The following is a 15,680-nucleotide window of genomic DNA, read 5'->3' on the forward strand; positions in this document are numbered from 1 at the left end:
AATGCCTTCTGTTGAAACTTAGCTGGAACGTTTTGGGACAGCAGTTTTTGCCATTTGAAAAGAATTACCTCCAAAAATAGGAAGATACCATAATTGCTTTTTCATTCTTCCTGCTCTACTTCACATCTGCAAACTGACAGCTCACACTGTACAAAAAGAGGAAATGAATTGTTCCTGGCATCCTTTGGGTCCTTGTTTACAGTTCAAGCAGAGCTTGTACTTGTTCAATAAAAGCAGAGCTGAAATGAAGACTCTGGAAGGGATTCGGCTGATGGGATGGGAATTTTTACAATGCAGGAGACCCCATCTGAGCATGTCACCTTGGGTTCTCCTTACAGTCAGTGACAATTGATGTAGGCAGTGGAATATACAGATCAACTCTTCTCAACCTGAAGCATGCACCTATTGTGTGCCTGCATAAAGAGCACCCCAAAATCCACCGGCTGTGGTGGGCAAATAAACAAACAAACAATGAGGTCAGAAGAATACATCTCAATTTAAATAAAAAAAATGCCTTTGACTGCCCTGAAAACCTTTCAGCCCATCAAAACCCAAACATTGTGATGTGACATTTCATTACACAACAGTAGCATTAGTGTAATCACTGGAGCTCATCCCACTGGTGTTACCTGGTAAGCATGGTCCGTGTGTACGAGGTAGAGGTTGGTAGGAGCTGAGCGGCTCAGAGGTGTCATCAATTTAGTCTCGGTTTTGGCACAGGAAGTTTCAGGACGGATTGTGTCTTGGGTGGGAAAGGAAGGAGGAGATGCTAAAGATGGAGAGACTGGGGAAAGACTGCTTAAGCCATCAGCTACTGAGTCCGTGTTGAGCCTGATTTCTGTATAGTAAAAATCCTCCTCTCCATCACTGTAGTCAGACTCTCCTACACGTCTGTATCAAGACACAGAAGTAAGAATTGATTAAATGAAAGCAAGAACCACAGGGTGAATTTTACGTTCTAGATGCACAAGCAAATATATTAATATTATCAATTTGCAGTTTCAACCCTTCCTACTTTATCTGCATTCTGGCTGCAGGGAAGGGGGAGAGGAAAATCATCTAGTCTGAAGGGAAAAGAAGTAGGAATTACTTTTTTTTTCCTCTCAGTGTCATTCTTGACTAATTCTTTGACCTTGGAGTAGATGTTTAACTCCTTCAGGTCAAGTGTCAGCTTCTCATGTGTAACTGCTGTAAAGTTAACAAGAATCTCAATGCACTCTGTCTTCAAAAGTCACAGCAAAGATAATAGACACAGGCAAGATACACTTCGCTCATGTTACAGAAAACAATATGCAATCTTATCGGAAGTTACTTAATTATACCAAATATAGCTATGGCTGCTATTCGCCGTAATTTTCTGTAGCATAATGGAAGAATTTGCTAGAAAACAGTCTCACCACGCAACTCACTCAGACACAGAGAAAGGAGTCATACGGGCTGGCTTGCCACTGCCAGGACTTTCTGGTCCTGCTCTCCAGAAGCAGACTTTTTGAAGGAGGGCATGTAGAAGGTTTAATTGCCTTAAAGTTTCATCTGATATGCATTTGAGCCCAAGTGCTAACAGTGAAGCAGCCCAGTCAAAGCAGTAGTTCCCAGCTGACTATGCGTTATCTTGAAGTCCAAACCAAAACTTACTGAGAAAACATAGGTCCAGCAGGTTTGAAGGGCTCTACCAGAAGTACCATCCATCAAAATGCAGCCATTCACTCACCAAAAACTACACTCTCCAACAAAGTTGCTAACTCCAGCAAATTCCAGAAAGGTTTTGCTATTTATTTCTCCCTCTCCCACACCACAGAGGATGTCCCCACAGTATAAAGCACAAAGCAACATTCCTCACTGTATTTTGAGAGAGATTTTCTCTGTTTCCCACAGCCTTACTTTTAAGCCCAACAGTAATTGCTATGACCTTTTCAAGATCATCCTGAGCTCCAGATCTTTCTTATGGTGGCTTTAATTTTTAAGCCGTGGGTAACACAGACCTACACAACAGAGATGTATTTTCACCTAACAGGTGAAGACTGTGAGTCCCCACTGTAATTATATACGAGACAGGTACATCCCTCAGTGAACTGCACAGGAGAGTTCAGCTGCAAACTAGAGCTCTGAAACAAACTTGTGTCCTAAAAGGTTCATTTGCTTTTGCATCTAGTCCAAGTAACATACCTATGTGTCCTGGTTTCATCTGGGCTGGAGTTAATTTTCTTCCAAGTAGCTAGCACAGAGAGATGTCTTTTGGACTTAGGATGAGAAGACTGTTGATAACACACTGATGGTTTAGCTGATGCTGAGCACTGCTAACTCTAAATCAAGAATTTTTCAGCTTCCCATGCTCTGCCAGTGAGCAGAGGCACACGTAGCTGGGAGGGAGCATGGCCAGAACAAAGGGATATTCCATACCACAGAAAGTCATGTTCAGTAAATGCACTGGAGGGAGTTAGCTGGGAGGTGCTGATCACTACTTGGGGACAGGCTGGGCTTTGGTCAGCAGGTGGTGAGAAACTCTAACGTACATCACTTGTTTCTCTTCAGTTTTATTTTATTTTATTATCTCTTCAGTCTCTCTCTCCCCTTTCATTACAAGTCTTGGAGTCATTAGTATTACTGTTATTATTATCATTAGTGTTATTAGTTTTATTCTGTTTAAGCCATTAAACTGTTCTTGTCCCAACCCATGAGGTTTACTCTTTATTCCTTTGATTCTTCTCCCCTCCCAGGGAAGAAAGGGGATAGTGAGTGAACAGCTTTGTGGTACCTCAGCTGCCGACTGGGGTCAACCCCTGACAACATGCAGCTCAGTTTCCTTTTTTCTAAGGTTTCTTTCATGGTTTGTGGTTTTGGTGGTTTTTTTGGCTTTTTTTTTTGGCATTAGTTCAACTCAGAACTGGCACAAGCACCTGGCCTGATGTGAAACGAGTTGAAAAGTATTCATGCAAGACCCTGAACCTGTCTACCACAGAGTGCCATCCCAGATGTGATGTGCAGACAGCACACATGATGTAATGGCACTGAGCTGTGCAGCTGACAGGGAAGTGCAGTGTGACCTCGAGCTGTATTTGGCCTTCTAGCAAAGTTGACACAATTTCAGGAAAGCACCTCGCTGTTGGAATAAGTGCTCATTCACCTGGTCACACTATTCCGCAATTTCCTCAGAAACCTAGGGATATGAGACAGAGAAGCCAAGGACAATCCAGCTCATCTCTCCAGCCAAGTGCAATTGCTCCTCTTCTATACCAAGTCCTTTAGACTTCCAAACAGACTTCCCTCTTACCCAAGGTGAATGGTCCGTATGTGTTTCTGAATCCCTGCAGCTGTGCTCAGTACCTTCCCACAGTTCTTCCACAGGCATTTGAACATCACCTTCATGGAGTTCTGGAAATTATGCGTAAAGCAACATTAGTTGTAAGCAAGTTGTATGCACATTGGGAAAAATTTCTTCCCTGAAAGGGTTGTCAAGCATAGGAACAGGCTGCCCAGGGAAATGGCTGTGTCACAAATCCTGGAGGTTATTTAAAAGACATGTAGATGTGTTGCTTGGGACATGGTTTAGTGCTGGACTTGGCAGTGCTGGGTTGAGGGGTGGACTCTTACAGGTCTTTTCCAACTTCAATGTTTCTGTGACTCTGTAATTCTATGAAGGTAGAAAAAACCTCAAACTACCCAAAACAGATAAACAGTTACAAAACACTGTGAAGCTTCAGAGCCTTTGACTCCAAATCTGTAACTGTCTAATAGTCTCTTGTTAAGTGTGTCACCCTACTGAAATCAAGAGAATCACGGTGAAAAGTTGCAGGAGCAGCTTGTGACAAAACTTTACCTCTCTCTGTTCATTGGCAATACTTTTCCATTTTTAAGTTTCAGTTCCTCCACAAAGGGAAATAGATGATATAAAAACTTCCTACACTTTTCAAAAAAACCCTGATGAGACTTCTCACTTAATCCAAGGTACCTTCTTAAATTAAGGTCTTTGTAAAGCAAGCTCTTATGAATGTTTCTGCTCACGATATTTGCAGCACAAAAAATACTGTGCCAGAAAAACATAGCTTCTGTTATGACAATATTCACCATGAGCTGGCACAATCTGCTTTTGTTTCACTCAGAAGCTGCTGTAGACTTTACTCAGACAAGAGAATGAGAAGCTATCGGTCTGTGTTCAATATAAAAAAAAAACCAACAAAATGGGTATAATCTCATTTAAGTATTCTTTTTATATTCTTTAATATAACTTCATTGATCCCCACTGAGTTATCATTGATTTAGAGCACAACCAACAAGGCTATAACTAGGCCAATCTTCAACATTTTGAAGACTCTGGAGAAAAGTAGCCTTAGAACAACACAGATGTTACAAACTCTAGAGATATGTAAAAGCTAATTTTACCCCAAAATGAAACTACTTTTGTACAGTTTAAATGAAAAAAGAATTCTAAATAGCTTGTACATCTCAAAAAGAATTTTCTCTATTATTACAGAACACATTATTAACACAAGGAAGAGCATCAAAATACTGTATTATTATTCTATAATTTTAGTTACATATAAGATTAAATTAATATATTCATATAAAAGTCAATTGAAAAAAGAAAGAGGAGGAACAAGCACATCCCAAGGGTTCAGTACATTTCATTGTGCCTTGAACAAAAGCTTCTTGGTGCTTTCTTCAATGTGGGCCCTTTGGAACTGCATGCCAGAAGATGGTTTCAGTATTTGTTTGGAAGATGATGATTAGAATATAACTTTAAAAAAAATCTCAGCTGATGGGCTTTTTAAGATACAAGTTGACTGTAGTAGCTTGTTCTCATAGTTACCCTGCAGTCTAACATCTCCTGTTTTAAAGCATGAATGCTTAGGGCTTTGAGATTTGAGGTACCTGATCATACTGTTTGTATGAAAAATTACTTTGGAATAAATTGCACATAAATTGCCTATCTATTTTTTTATTAGATAATACAACTATCAGTCAAATAGATAGAGAACTCTTTTCTCAAATGAAATATAATCTATCTAGCAATTCTGATCGATACTTTTCTTACTTCTATAATATAATACTAAATACTATTATCAGCTCAAAACCACACAACCAACCACCAACTATGGCAACAAGATGGAGGCCATGTTTACAACTGACATCCTAGGAATTCCAATATGGCATCATGAACACCCTATGTATCTTTATGAACACAGAATGGCTTAACATCCATCCCCAGTCTGATGGTAAAATCAGTCTCCTAGCTACACTGTGGTTTTGGATTTATTGTCAGTGGTAGGACTTTGCAAAAACCCATGCACTTTTTACACAATCAAGTGAAAGCTCATTCAGTAGAAATAAAGAACATGCTTACATTTCTTCCATTTCCTTTCCAAAAATTACCTATCCAGGCTTAATGTTTTATTTAAGAAAATAATGGAACATAAATGGTTTGGTGAGGAATAACTACCTTAGAGGAAACTTTTAAGCAAATAGTAAGGTTACCAGTCACTCTATTTCCAGGTTTACTGCTTCTGACTTTTGCAACTCTGAAGAAGAAATAACCTGAACATTTTTGTTTCAGCTTCTAAAAGTGCTAACTTGTACTCAGATCAAGTACCATGCTGGAGCCAGAATAAAGAAAAAAAAAAACCTGCAGGAAAGCAAGTTAATTTATAAAACCAAGTTTGGCAGGAATGTTACTGTTTATCTAAATAAAACATATGCCATACAAAGCAAAATCCCCGTGAAACAGAACAGATAGTGTAATAGACCTATGGTGGGTACATAAATAGAAATATTTGAAAGCAACTTAGAAAACAATAAAGATGGCAGCTGCAAACCCATCTGTCTCATCACAGCTGAGCAGTAAGAGTGGTGCTAATAAGATGAAAGTTAACTGAGAAGCAAAAGGCAAAAGCAGGACACTTCTGCACTCCTACTCCTCCTCTCCTCAAACGCCCCCAAACTGTTTCTCTGTTTAGCGTAATGCTCAGCTCCAACTTCTAATTTATTTTAATAATGGTGTCCTCCAAAATCCTTTTTTCCTTCTTAGCAAGATGCACAAACATTTTACACCCCTTTCCCACCAACAAGGGAGGAACCACATGGGTCAGCAAATAAGCAGCTTCTGGAGCAAGAGGATAAATCTGAACAGGTTTAAACAATCATTAAAACTTCTTCCTGCTGGTGATGAAGTAATGAACTGTCTCAGACTGAGCCAGAAACAAATTCACTAAGGGAATAAATTCTGTTTTTTCTCCTTACAAAAAGCCCTTTTACATCTTGCTATGTAAAATCTGTCCTGTTGTGTTGGGAGGGAAGGAAACTTGGACTAGTGCCATCTCTTTGTTTTCTTTTTCTTCCAGAGAAGCTTGCTGGCTAGCAACGGTGCTTTTTTGGGGTTAGTTCTGGACCTTTTTTTTTAATGTCATGTTTTATTTAGCCTGCTTTGGCACTTCAACTGAGGATAAATTTGGATAATACTAATACTATATCAAAAGCCACGGGGTTTGAGCTCGCTCTCTCCTTTTTTCACTACATATGTTTGTGCAGAGAAAGCTTCACAGTATTAAGGTATCTGACATGCTGTCAGACAAACAGCACTTTCAGGGAACAAGGAGTATTAAGGCCATAGTCAGTTTTTGTGATGACATGTAAAGGCTGCCTGTTGCATCCTGCACACAGAATTTGTCAAACTAAGACAGAAATCCCTTGAATGGCCAGAGGCAGCACCTTCTGGAAATCACTCTAGGGTTTTCTGAGCAGGAGGCTCTGTAGCACCTCACCATCTGGCAGGAAATATGTGGTCCTGATGGCAGCATGTGTGTGCAGGAGGTGACCACGTTGAATGAGACACAGTGACTAGGTGAAGTCCCTACGTTAACTGGATGCCAAGGAAGGATACAGAAGCAGAGCTCTTTGGGTGACCTGTTCCTTTCTCACAATGAAGTAAGCCTACCAACATCCTATCTGCCCATGGGTATGGAATTTAACATGAGGCTAACCTTTCTCTTCCTAGGAATGGGTTCATCAAAGAGAAGGTTGCTTGTTTCACCTTCATCAATACCATCATCTGGCTGGGAAGGTGTCCGAAAAGCTTTGAAGCTATCAGCTGACAGAGGTGGAGATGGGGTGGATGGGTTGGACTGGTCACTGGGAGCATTCCAGCTCCAGTATCCACTGCTGCTGGTACTAGAAGGCACAAATCCTCCTTCTTTCCAAGATCCATTCAGGGATTCTGTCAAGAACAACAACAGCCATTATTACAACAGTATCATTGTGATAGGGCTAAGGAGCTCTTTTTTCTAAGGTTTAGATGCCATGTTGGTAATTAACTGTACATTCAGTAAAGGAAAATGAAAGCATTGAATGTAGAGAGGACAACCATGTCTAACCCACTGCACATAAGTTACATATTCCACACTTGATTTTTATTTTATTTCAAACAAACAAACACAGAAGCAAAAGCAGCAAAGTATTTTTCTAAAAAGAAATGTTGCATTTGAAAAGATAACCTGTTCTGGAGCATAAACAGCAAAACCAGTCAGATATTGCATGCGTGATTTAAGGAAAACACTTAAATTGACCTTTAAAGGTCCCTGCAAACCCAAACTATTCTATGATTCTAAATACATCCTCAACTTTCAACAGGAACGCATGACTAAGGTGCAGCACCAAAGCAAGCTCCAAGCCACTGTATGGCCAATAGGAGATCCCCTGGGAAGGGGACATATATGCTGAGCCCCAGAACACTAAGCAGATCCACAAAAACATGATCATCTTCCCAGTACTAAAACACCAAAAAACCCCACAGTTACACTTCTTACAATCTCTCAGTACACATGGCCTGTGCCTAATCTGAATCTCTGCCTGAGGTGGCATGTATCCCTTGGGATATACAGGTGTACAGGCATCTGGTTTCAGAAGTGGAACACACAGAAACTCGATCACCTCCACACCTACTCACTGGAGGAACTGCCTCCTCAGTGCAGCAGTTCCCCTGACATTACGTGGTGAGGAGACACTCGAACTAACAGCTTACACTCTGCAATACCATGGGTGGGAGTAACAGCACTGCCTGTACAGTCTGAGGCACAGCTTGAGCCAGGCCTCACATGCAGAGGTCCTCAGGCCGGCATGTCACTCTTGCCAGTCCCTAAAGGGCTTCTGGCAGCAGAGGAGTATGTAGGTCATCAGCCCAGCGAAGGCATGGCCCCAGCACACCCAGGGTGCAGCCACAGGTGGCTCTGCCGGAACCCTCAGGTTCTCACAGGGCTTGGGCAAACGTGCAGGGATGGTTTAGGTGCCGCTTCTCCTTAATCAGGCATTGGAAGCTTTTCCCAATGACACTGTAGGTGCCTGAGTATTGTGCAATACCTGACTTAGGAGCTGGCAAGCAAATAACATCTTATCTGTTCATTAAACAATATTTAAACGTGAGACAAGTCTTTTCAAGCCAGTGCCTGTCTTTAAAAGATCTGCAGAAGTCACTCCTTCATTCCTTCTCAATTTCTTACAGAAAAATTTAACTAATGATATTGGCAAGAAAGTGAACTATCAAAAGCTTACCCCCAAACCAATGAATTTTTGGGTTTTTTCTCCTAATTCAGTTCGTTTGGGACAAAATCCTTAATGAGTAACATCAGCCGCTCAAAGAAACAGAATGCAGTGCCCCCTTGAGTAGGCAGCAGTACTCATTTACTCATCAGGGCTACACAGCATGAATGGAATTGACCCTCTCTCTCCAGCCCTCCCAGTTTCTCTTTGGAAAAGGACATACACATTTCTGGTAGCTCCTAAGTTAACATATGAAAATGTCATGTTTTGTCTCATGATTACAACCTTCATGTGACTGTAATGAAGATGGGTTTTGTTTCTTTTAAATATCTGGTACTTCAGTCTTGTGCCAAAGCCAAAAAATACATCTGGTATCAACTTGTGACCTCAGCATAGCTTAAAATTTCCATGTCTTCAGAAAAACAAAGGAACATTCTTTCAATTACTACTTTCTGACACAGTTATGGTGGTGCTTTCTATTCTCAGTGTTTACAGCTTCTCCTCACCTTGCTGAGAAAGAGATGTAAATCAAGAACATTTTTCAAGTAGTATGGAAAAGACTGAATGATGTTGACAACAGGAAAAAGCCAAACACTGGTTCTCATTCATACTAACAAATCTGTCCATGTAAAGAAGTTTAATATATAAATAAAAGCAACTTACTCTTATTTTGGGGCTCTTTTCACACTGCTGGAGTTGCGTGAAAGAGAACCAGACCAAATATTATTCAGCTGCAGACAAACAAGGGCCAAACTCTGATCCAGTTTACACGGGTGATCATCCCCAGGAATTCCACATGGATCTGACTTTAATATTAATGCTAATGGTTTTTTTTTTACTTCTAGGCAAAATTCCATTTGTTTTAACAAATGTTCCTTTAATTATACTGCTACTTACTGCCCTTTTCTGGAAAAGCATGTAGAAAAACCTAATCGTTAATAAATTTGTTGCTTATATTACTAGGATCAGAGCCTAGCCTTGCAACACCAAATAAGCTTTAAATTATCACGTCTTTACACTTCTATTTAAGTCTTTAGTAAGCCTTGACTGAGGCAAAACTAAGCTATTCAGGGAGAAGGTGCCCAAAACCAGCTTCAAATCTTATCTGCGACTATGGAAAACATAGGAATTACTTTTTCAGGCTAGTCTTCCCAGATTGTGGGAAACAAGTAGACAAGCTATATGAAGAAATATCAAAGAGCACTCAGCCTATGCTAAGAAATATCAAAGGCAGTTAAACAGCCACTATTTACCTATTAGCAATTCAAAAGGGCTTGTTAGGAAGATCTTTCTGATCAACAGCTGCAGCTAATGTACACTGCAGCTCCTGGAAGGTGTCACCAGCTCAGACTGTCTAAGGGGGCAGATACTGCTTTACCCACAGCAGAGCAGCTCCCCAGGACAGGAATGCAGCAGGGGATATGTGTGCCTTGGCCACACCAAATCCCTGCCTGGCACATCAGCACAGGTCCATCTTCAGCTGTCTGTGAGCTGAGCAGCTGGAGAGCAGGTGTGCTTATACCCTTCTGCTGGCCTTTCCCAGGGGCTGACAACATCCTGTCCCGTGGCGTGACAGTCACCAGGGATGTCACCGCCTGTGGTTTCCCAGCACTCCTCAGAGCAGTGGTATTCCATAAACACTTCTGGATTTCAACACTGGAAAGCACACTAACAAGGGCCATGGGTGTTCATGGCCAGAATTCCAACTAAATGGATAAAACTTATATTTTCCGAAAATAAATGGAAAACCCACAGCATTTGTTCAAAAATGTTTATAAAGATTGGACATTTGCTATGAATTCCTTTAAGAACATCATTCAGTGGATCATGCCTGTTCCCATGAAGAAAAGCAAGTATTCCTCAATCTTCAAATTACTGACAGTAGGAAAGCATCTAGTGTTTTTTAGCAGTTACCATGAGTAAGAAAAAGCAGAGTCATACAAACAGTGCTGAGGTACCCTAACAAGGGTGCCCTAGTTTAAATTATTCCTTAAAATAAAAAACTCTTAAGAATTTATTGTAGCTCGAGTCAATCTCACATAGATCAACTGTATTTCATTACCAATCTCTTTATTACCTGAAACTTTTTATATATATATTTTTTTGTGTGTGTCTTCTGCTATACCATGAATGAAGTAGTCTTTAAAGGGATTATGGTTTTGATGGAAGAGCATCAGAGAGTTACAAACAGCACAGGAATTGGAGGTCTAATCCTATATCAGCAGAAGCAGATCTCTTGCTGTACAGATTGTACCGCATGGTCTCTCAGCCAAGGGCTGTGACCTGGAAGTGCTTTGCCTTATCGTGGCTTTAGGTAAAATCTGATTTCCATGGAGTGGAGGACAAGAACAACTGCTACCATGTTTCCTGGATACAACACTCAGGACATGGTTTAGAGGGGAACATGATGCTAGTGCCAGGTTGATGGTTGGACTTGGTGATCTCAGAGGTCCTTCCCAATCCTAACCACTCTACAATTCTAGATTGTATATGTGCAAATGCAAAAAAGCTCTTTGAAAAATTAAGTGTTTCAGTGAGGTCAGGAGACTTTTTGAAGTGCTCATATCCCATTTACGGATTGGGCATCTCCCATTTAATAAACTAGAGCTGCTCTACAGTTAAAGAAAATGTTTCTTTTCATTTCTGCCAGTGCTGCACCAAAGACTTTGACTAGGTTGGAGCAAAGCTCAGTACGATCCCCAACATACCAGAAGACAGCCACTCACCATTTGTTCTCCACCATGGCCACAACTCCTGGAAACAATCCCCCTGGTAAAGGGCCCTGGCACCCCTTCCCACAGCCCCTGGCTCCAAAAGCTTACCATTGGGTCGGACAGGAGGGCTGCGGACCAAAGGGCTGGTGGATAAACTGGTGAGTACCATGGCTGCTGTTACTTTATCCATGTCCAGTTCTTCTGGAGATTTCCTGAAACACAGTGAGTGGGAGGCAGGAAACACATCAGCAAATATTTTACTTTTGTTTTGTTTTTTTTTAATACCAGCCCAAATCCTAAGCCAACATAGCACAGTAACAAAAACAAGCCGCTGCGCAGAGTTCTCCAAGCATTGGTCTTCTGGCAACCAGAGCATATCAAGAGGCTTCTACAAGCAAACTAACTAAGTGTAAATAGGAAAAGAAGTGAGAAAAGAAAATACATCTCTGTATAAAATTCTCAGGATTACTGTGACTCTCTGTAACTCTTTGTTCCCTTTTTATTTTTCAGAATTTCAGCTATTCATATTCTTAGAGGGAAGTGTGTTCTTAAGGTGGTTTTCTTTTCCTTGGATGAAGACACAGAGATGCAAAATTGGGTGAGACTACTAGCAACATTAATAACATACATTAGCCTCTATGGGGTAAAGAAAAACTGTGAATTAGAACTAAAGGATGTAAGTTTGTTGCTTCTGCTTAACACTATTAACCTTCCCATACTCTCTACGAAAGACCGATCCTAAATTTTTCCTGGTCAGATTAAAAACCAAATATTTTAAGTATTTAGGAAACTGCATAAAAATGGCGCAGGAGGGGTAGGTGGGGAAGAGAGAGGGGGAGAGAGAGAGAGAGAGAAAGAAAGAAGGCTGTTTTGCAGGTGTGATGGGTGCCTGAGCCAGCATGATGGCACAGGGGCCCATTCCTGCCTCAGCCTGGTCTTGTTGGGAACCTGCGTTAAGTCAGAGGAGAGGGGTAACAAGGGAAAGGAGAGCAGCCAGCTTTCCAGGAAAAGGAAGAGAAGATTTGGACAGCGGCGAATGCCTCCAGGATTCAGTGATCCATTGCTCAAGGAGTCATGGAGTTTTTTTAGGCAATGAAGGAATTTTTTTTTTTGTCTGTAAAAATTACATACTGTCTGTTTCACCCAAGAAAACTCTCTCACAATGTAAAATTTCTGAGGAGTCAACGCACCAAAATAAAACTACCAAACCCACTACGTTTAGCAGACTTTTGCTTTCCATCCTTGTGGGTTGGAAATCCTTGTGGGATTTCCACCTTGTGGGTGGAATCAAAGCAGATAATTTTTTGAAAACGTTTGCTTTCAAACATATGACTGATCATCCAAAATTGTCATCTCACTTCCTAGAGATCAAGTTAATTTTGTTCTTACAAAAGGACACTTTCCCCCCTTCTATTCTGCTTTGTGGGTCTCTGGAGATATCTCTGTGCCTTGCCAGGAGCTCTACTGAACAGATCAGATGGAGTCTAATTTAAAGCCCAAGATAAGAAGTGGTCAGCTACCTGCTGTTTCCCATCAACTGTTGGTCAGTAAGTCACCAAGAGGAACAGGATGTGCTGGGTGCACTCCCTTTTCTGGAATCTTATCTCACCCATCAGGTGGAAGGTTCATTAACTGAAACTATACTACAGTCCAAGGCTCTTGGTATTTTAGTGAGCAAACCTTGAACTTGCCCATGAAACAGTTCACAGCTGCTTTCTGGCTGATGCAAGGACTCACACAGATGCTGATCAACACTCTCCCACGATGCACAACAGCTTAACTCTCACAACTGTCTTTTGCAACACATCAGTGCCTGGAACCGAAACACTGATGATGATTCCTGCTGTGTTCTGATTATATCTGTAGAAACCCTTCTTTCCTCCAGCCAAGGCTTTTGCAAAGAGCACAGCAGCCATATGGTCACCATCAAGTACTGGAAAGGTCTTGGATATCTGCTATAATCAGCTGAATCCCGAATCTGTCACCCATCAGCTCCTCATGCCTGCAGAGGAGTGTTTCACTCAGAATGCCAAATTCCTCTGGGCTCAGAAGCTCCTTCCTCAGGGATGACATGGAGATGCTACACTTTCTCAAGACCAACACTGCCAGATGATTTTCCAATTACCTAATATCCCAGTATGAAAATCTAGTTTCTGAGAAGGCTTTAGTTGCTCTGTAGCCCACTCTGGCCAGACTACACCAACTGCCCCTGTGACTTCATCCAGTTGTTAATGAACCATTAATATCTGCATTTCTGCACCATATGAGGACAAAGTGAGCACAAGTTCCTGATATGATGGAGAAGCTGATCCCTAGTGTTTGTAATCAGACTTTCAACAAGGCTCTTCTGTGTGTGTGGCAACAGGACTAACATGTTCCCATCCAGGCCTCTGCAGAATTGCAAAATCACACTACAGCAGTTGTTGCAAGTGTTTGCCAAGTTGGCGTCAAGATGTCAGAGTCTAGACCCGAAGCTAATCCCAAAGCTTCCCCAAGTAGTTTATAACTAACTTCTTCTAGCTCTTCTGATTTTTCCTCCCCCTTACAATGACAAGCACTACTGTTCCGAAAACCTAACCCTTACTCCAAATAATTTTACAATGTCCCAAAATTGTCAGCACTGGCATCTGTGCCTAAGGTGAAAGTCTTCACAAGCAGGCAAAGAACAGGAATAGTCATGAGAATCCTTGCCATTTCTAGCCATGCTAAACCATACTCTTTCAGCTACTGGAATCCTTTTTTCTTCCTGATCCAATTTAACAGGCTAATAGCCCAAATAAAACAAACTCTGGACTTTTTCTCTGCCCATTTTGAATGACAGTCATTTTTAATATTTACCACTCCTCAACTGCATCCAGCAAACAAGAACACTGCTCATGCTTCTCAGCCACAGGAATTTTAGCAGCTACAAGTTCTGGCTTATGTGACTCTGCTCCATTTTTACAGTTTGGCTCATAAACACAAACACACATATTTCATATATCAGTCAGCCAGCACTGCAGCAGCAGCAGCAGCCTTTGAGAGACAGGCAAGGCATAAAACTGAAGAGAGGAACCACTTAAGCCATCTGCATTTAGTCAGCATCACGTGTGAGCTGATGCCTTAAGAATTGCCCCAGTACTTTCCAGCTTTCCCTGCTGGAAAGCTGAACCTGCACACAGCTGTTCAACAGTACTTGCACTCAGAGGGGGAAGTAACTTGTTTGTTACGCATCAATTGTTCCCAAAACATTTATCCCACCATTGCTAAGGCGATTTTCGGTGGACTGAAATCAAAAGCCCTTATGTTACTGTTATTAGGTGTAATGAAATTTACGTAAATTGTAAGATCATCTACTACATGAACTATGAAGACTTCCTTTCTCTAATCCCACATCCCAGTCTCCAAATGACATCTCCCAACTTCTGGATGGATGTACTTGTGTCAGTCCAGTCTGCATTTGAGAACCAAGAAGTTTTGGATCCTTTCTTTTCAAGTGTTTGTAAATCCAAACTCATGAAATAGCCGAATTACAATGAATTAGCTGAGATAGCAGCAGCAGAAGTTACAGGTCCTTGGGGACAGACTTTTTACCACCATCCGAGGTCTCTCAGTTTCATGTCTCCCTGCTTCCTCAGCAGGGAGAGTGGTTTCACTGGATCCCTGCAAAACACCAATCTAGCCAGCCTGGCCATTAAAAGTGTCCTTTTTTTAAACAGGCCAAATCAGACTTAGTTACTACACTTACTCTTGATCAATCATTTCCTTGATTTTGCTGATGAATTTATTGCTTTTTTGATAATAATTTATCAATGTTAAGCAACCATCACATTTTCCCCAGTCAAAGCTCTCTACAAGGAAAGGCTGGGTTTAAGCTCCAGAAAATGAGAAAAAGAGGGTCCAAGAAAAGTCCAAGGCTATGCAAGTGTTCCAAACCAATGCAACATCCAATCTCCTACTGTCCCATGTCCTCTGCCAGCTCCTGGCCACTGTTACCTTCAAACTCCCTACTAAGTACTATTTCCATCTGGACACACCTATACCACACTTCTATTTTTTCTTCTATTTTTTAAGACTTGCTCTCAAATAAATCTTTAAAACCACAAATTTTATTCTAGCTTTTAAGTCTTTAGACTACTGTTTATTACTTGCCTGGCTTAAATCAAAAAGCCTGTAGTCCTTCCTCTAAGTCACTACTTTAGCATATTTTAAGGGTACTGGAGAATATTCTTAGAGCAGAGAAGCTTGTAGTGGGAGCAGATGCTTTTGATAAAACTGACCCTATTGAAAAGCACAACCAAGTTCACTTGAAGCAAAGAAAAAAAAAATCATTTTCCCTGCCCACAACTCCAAAGCTTTCAGTCAATTCCCTGACCAGAAACCTCTGACTCCAGTGCAGCAATGCTCCAAGCAATGAAGCACTGGTTCACTGTGCTGTAAGGGCTCTCCTATGCTTCAGAG

General features: G+C 41.2%; 1 protein-coding gene across 2 annotated transcripts in view; it reads right to left on the reverse strand.

Annotated features, from left to right (window-relative positions):
• ZNF704 (zinc finger protein 704) overlaps positions 1-15,680 on the reverse strand; it is a 91,541-nt gene that overhangs the window by 14,427 nt on the left and 61,434 nt on the right. For both annotated transcript variants that reach the window (XM_082281700.1, XM_082281699.1), the window contains exons 3-6: positions 11,349-11,452; positions 6,975-7,207; positions 3,272-3,372; positions 630-891 (exon numbers count right to left, since the gene is read on the reverse strand). In XM_082281700.1, coding sequence (XP_082137826.1) covers positions 630-891; positions 3,272-3,372; positions 6,975-7,207; positions 11,349-11,452 — 700 coding nt within the window. The remainder of the gene's footprint in view (positions 1-629; positions 892-3,271; positions 3,373-6,974; positions 7,208-11,348; positions 11,453-15,680) is intronic.

Source organism: Coloeus monedula (assembly GCF_965178545.1).
Source record: "Coloeus monedula genome assembly, chromosome: 1".
Taxonomy (NCBI): Eukaryota; Metazoa; Chordata; class Aves; order Passeriformes; family Corvidae; genus Coloeus; species Coloeus monedula.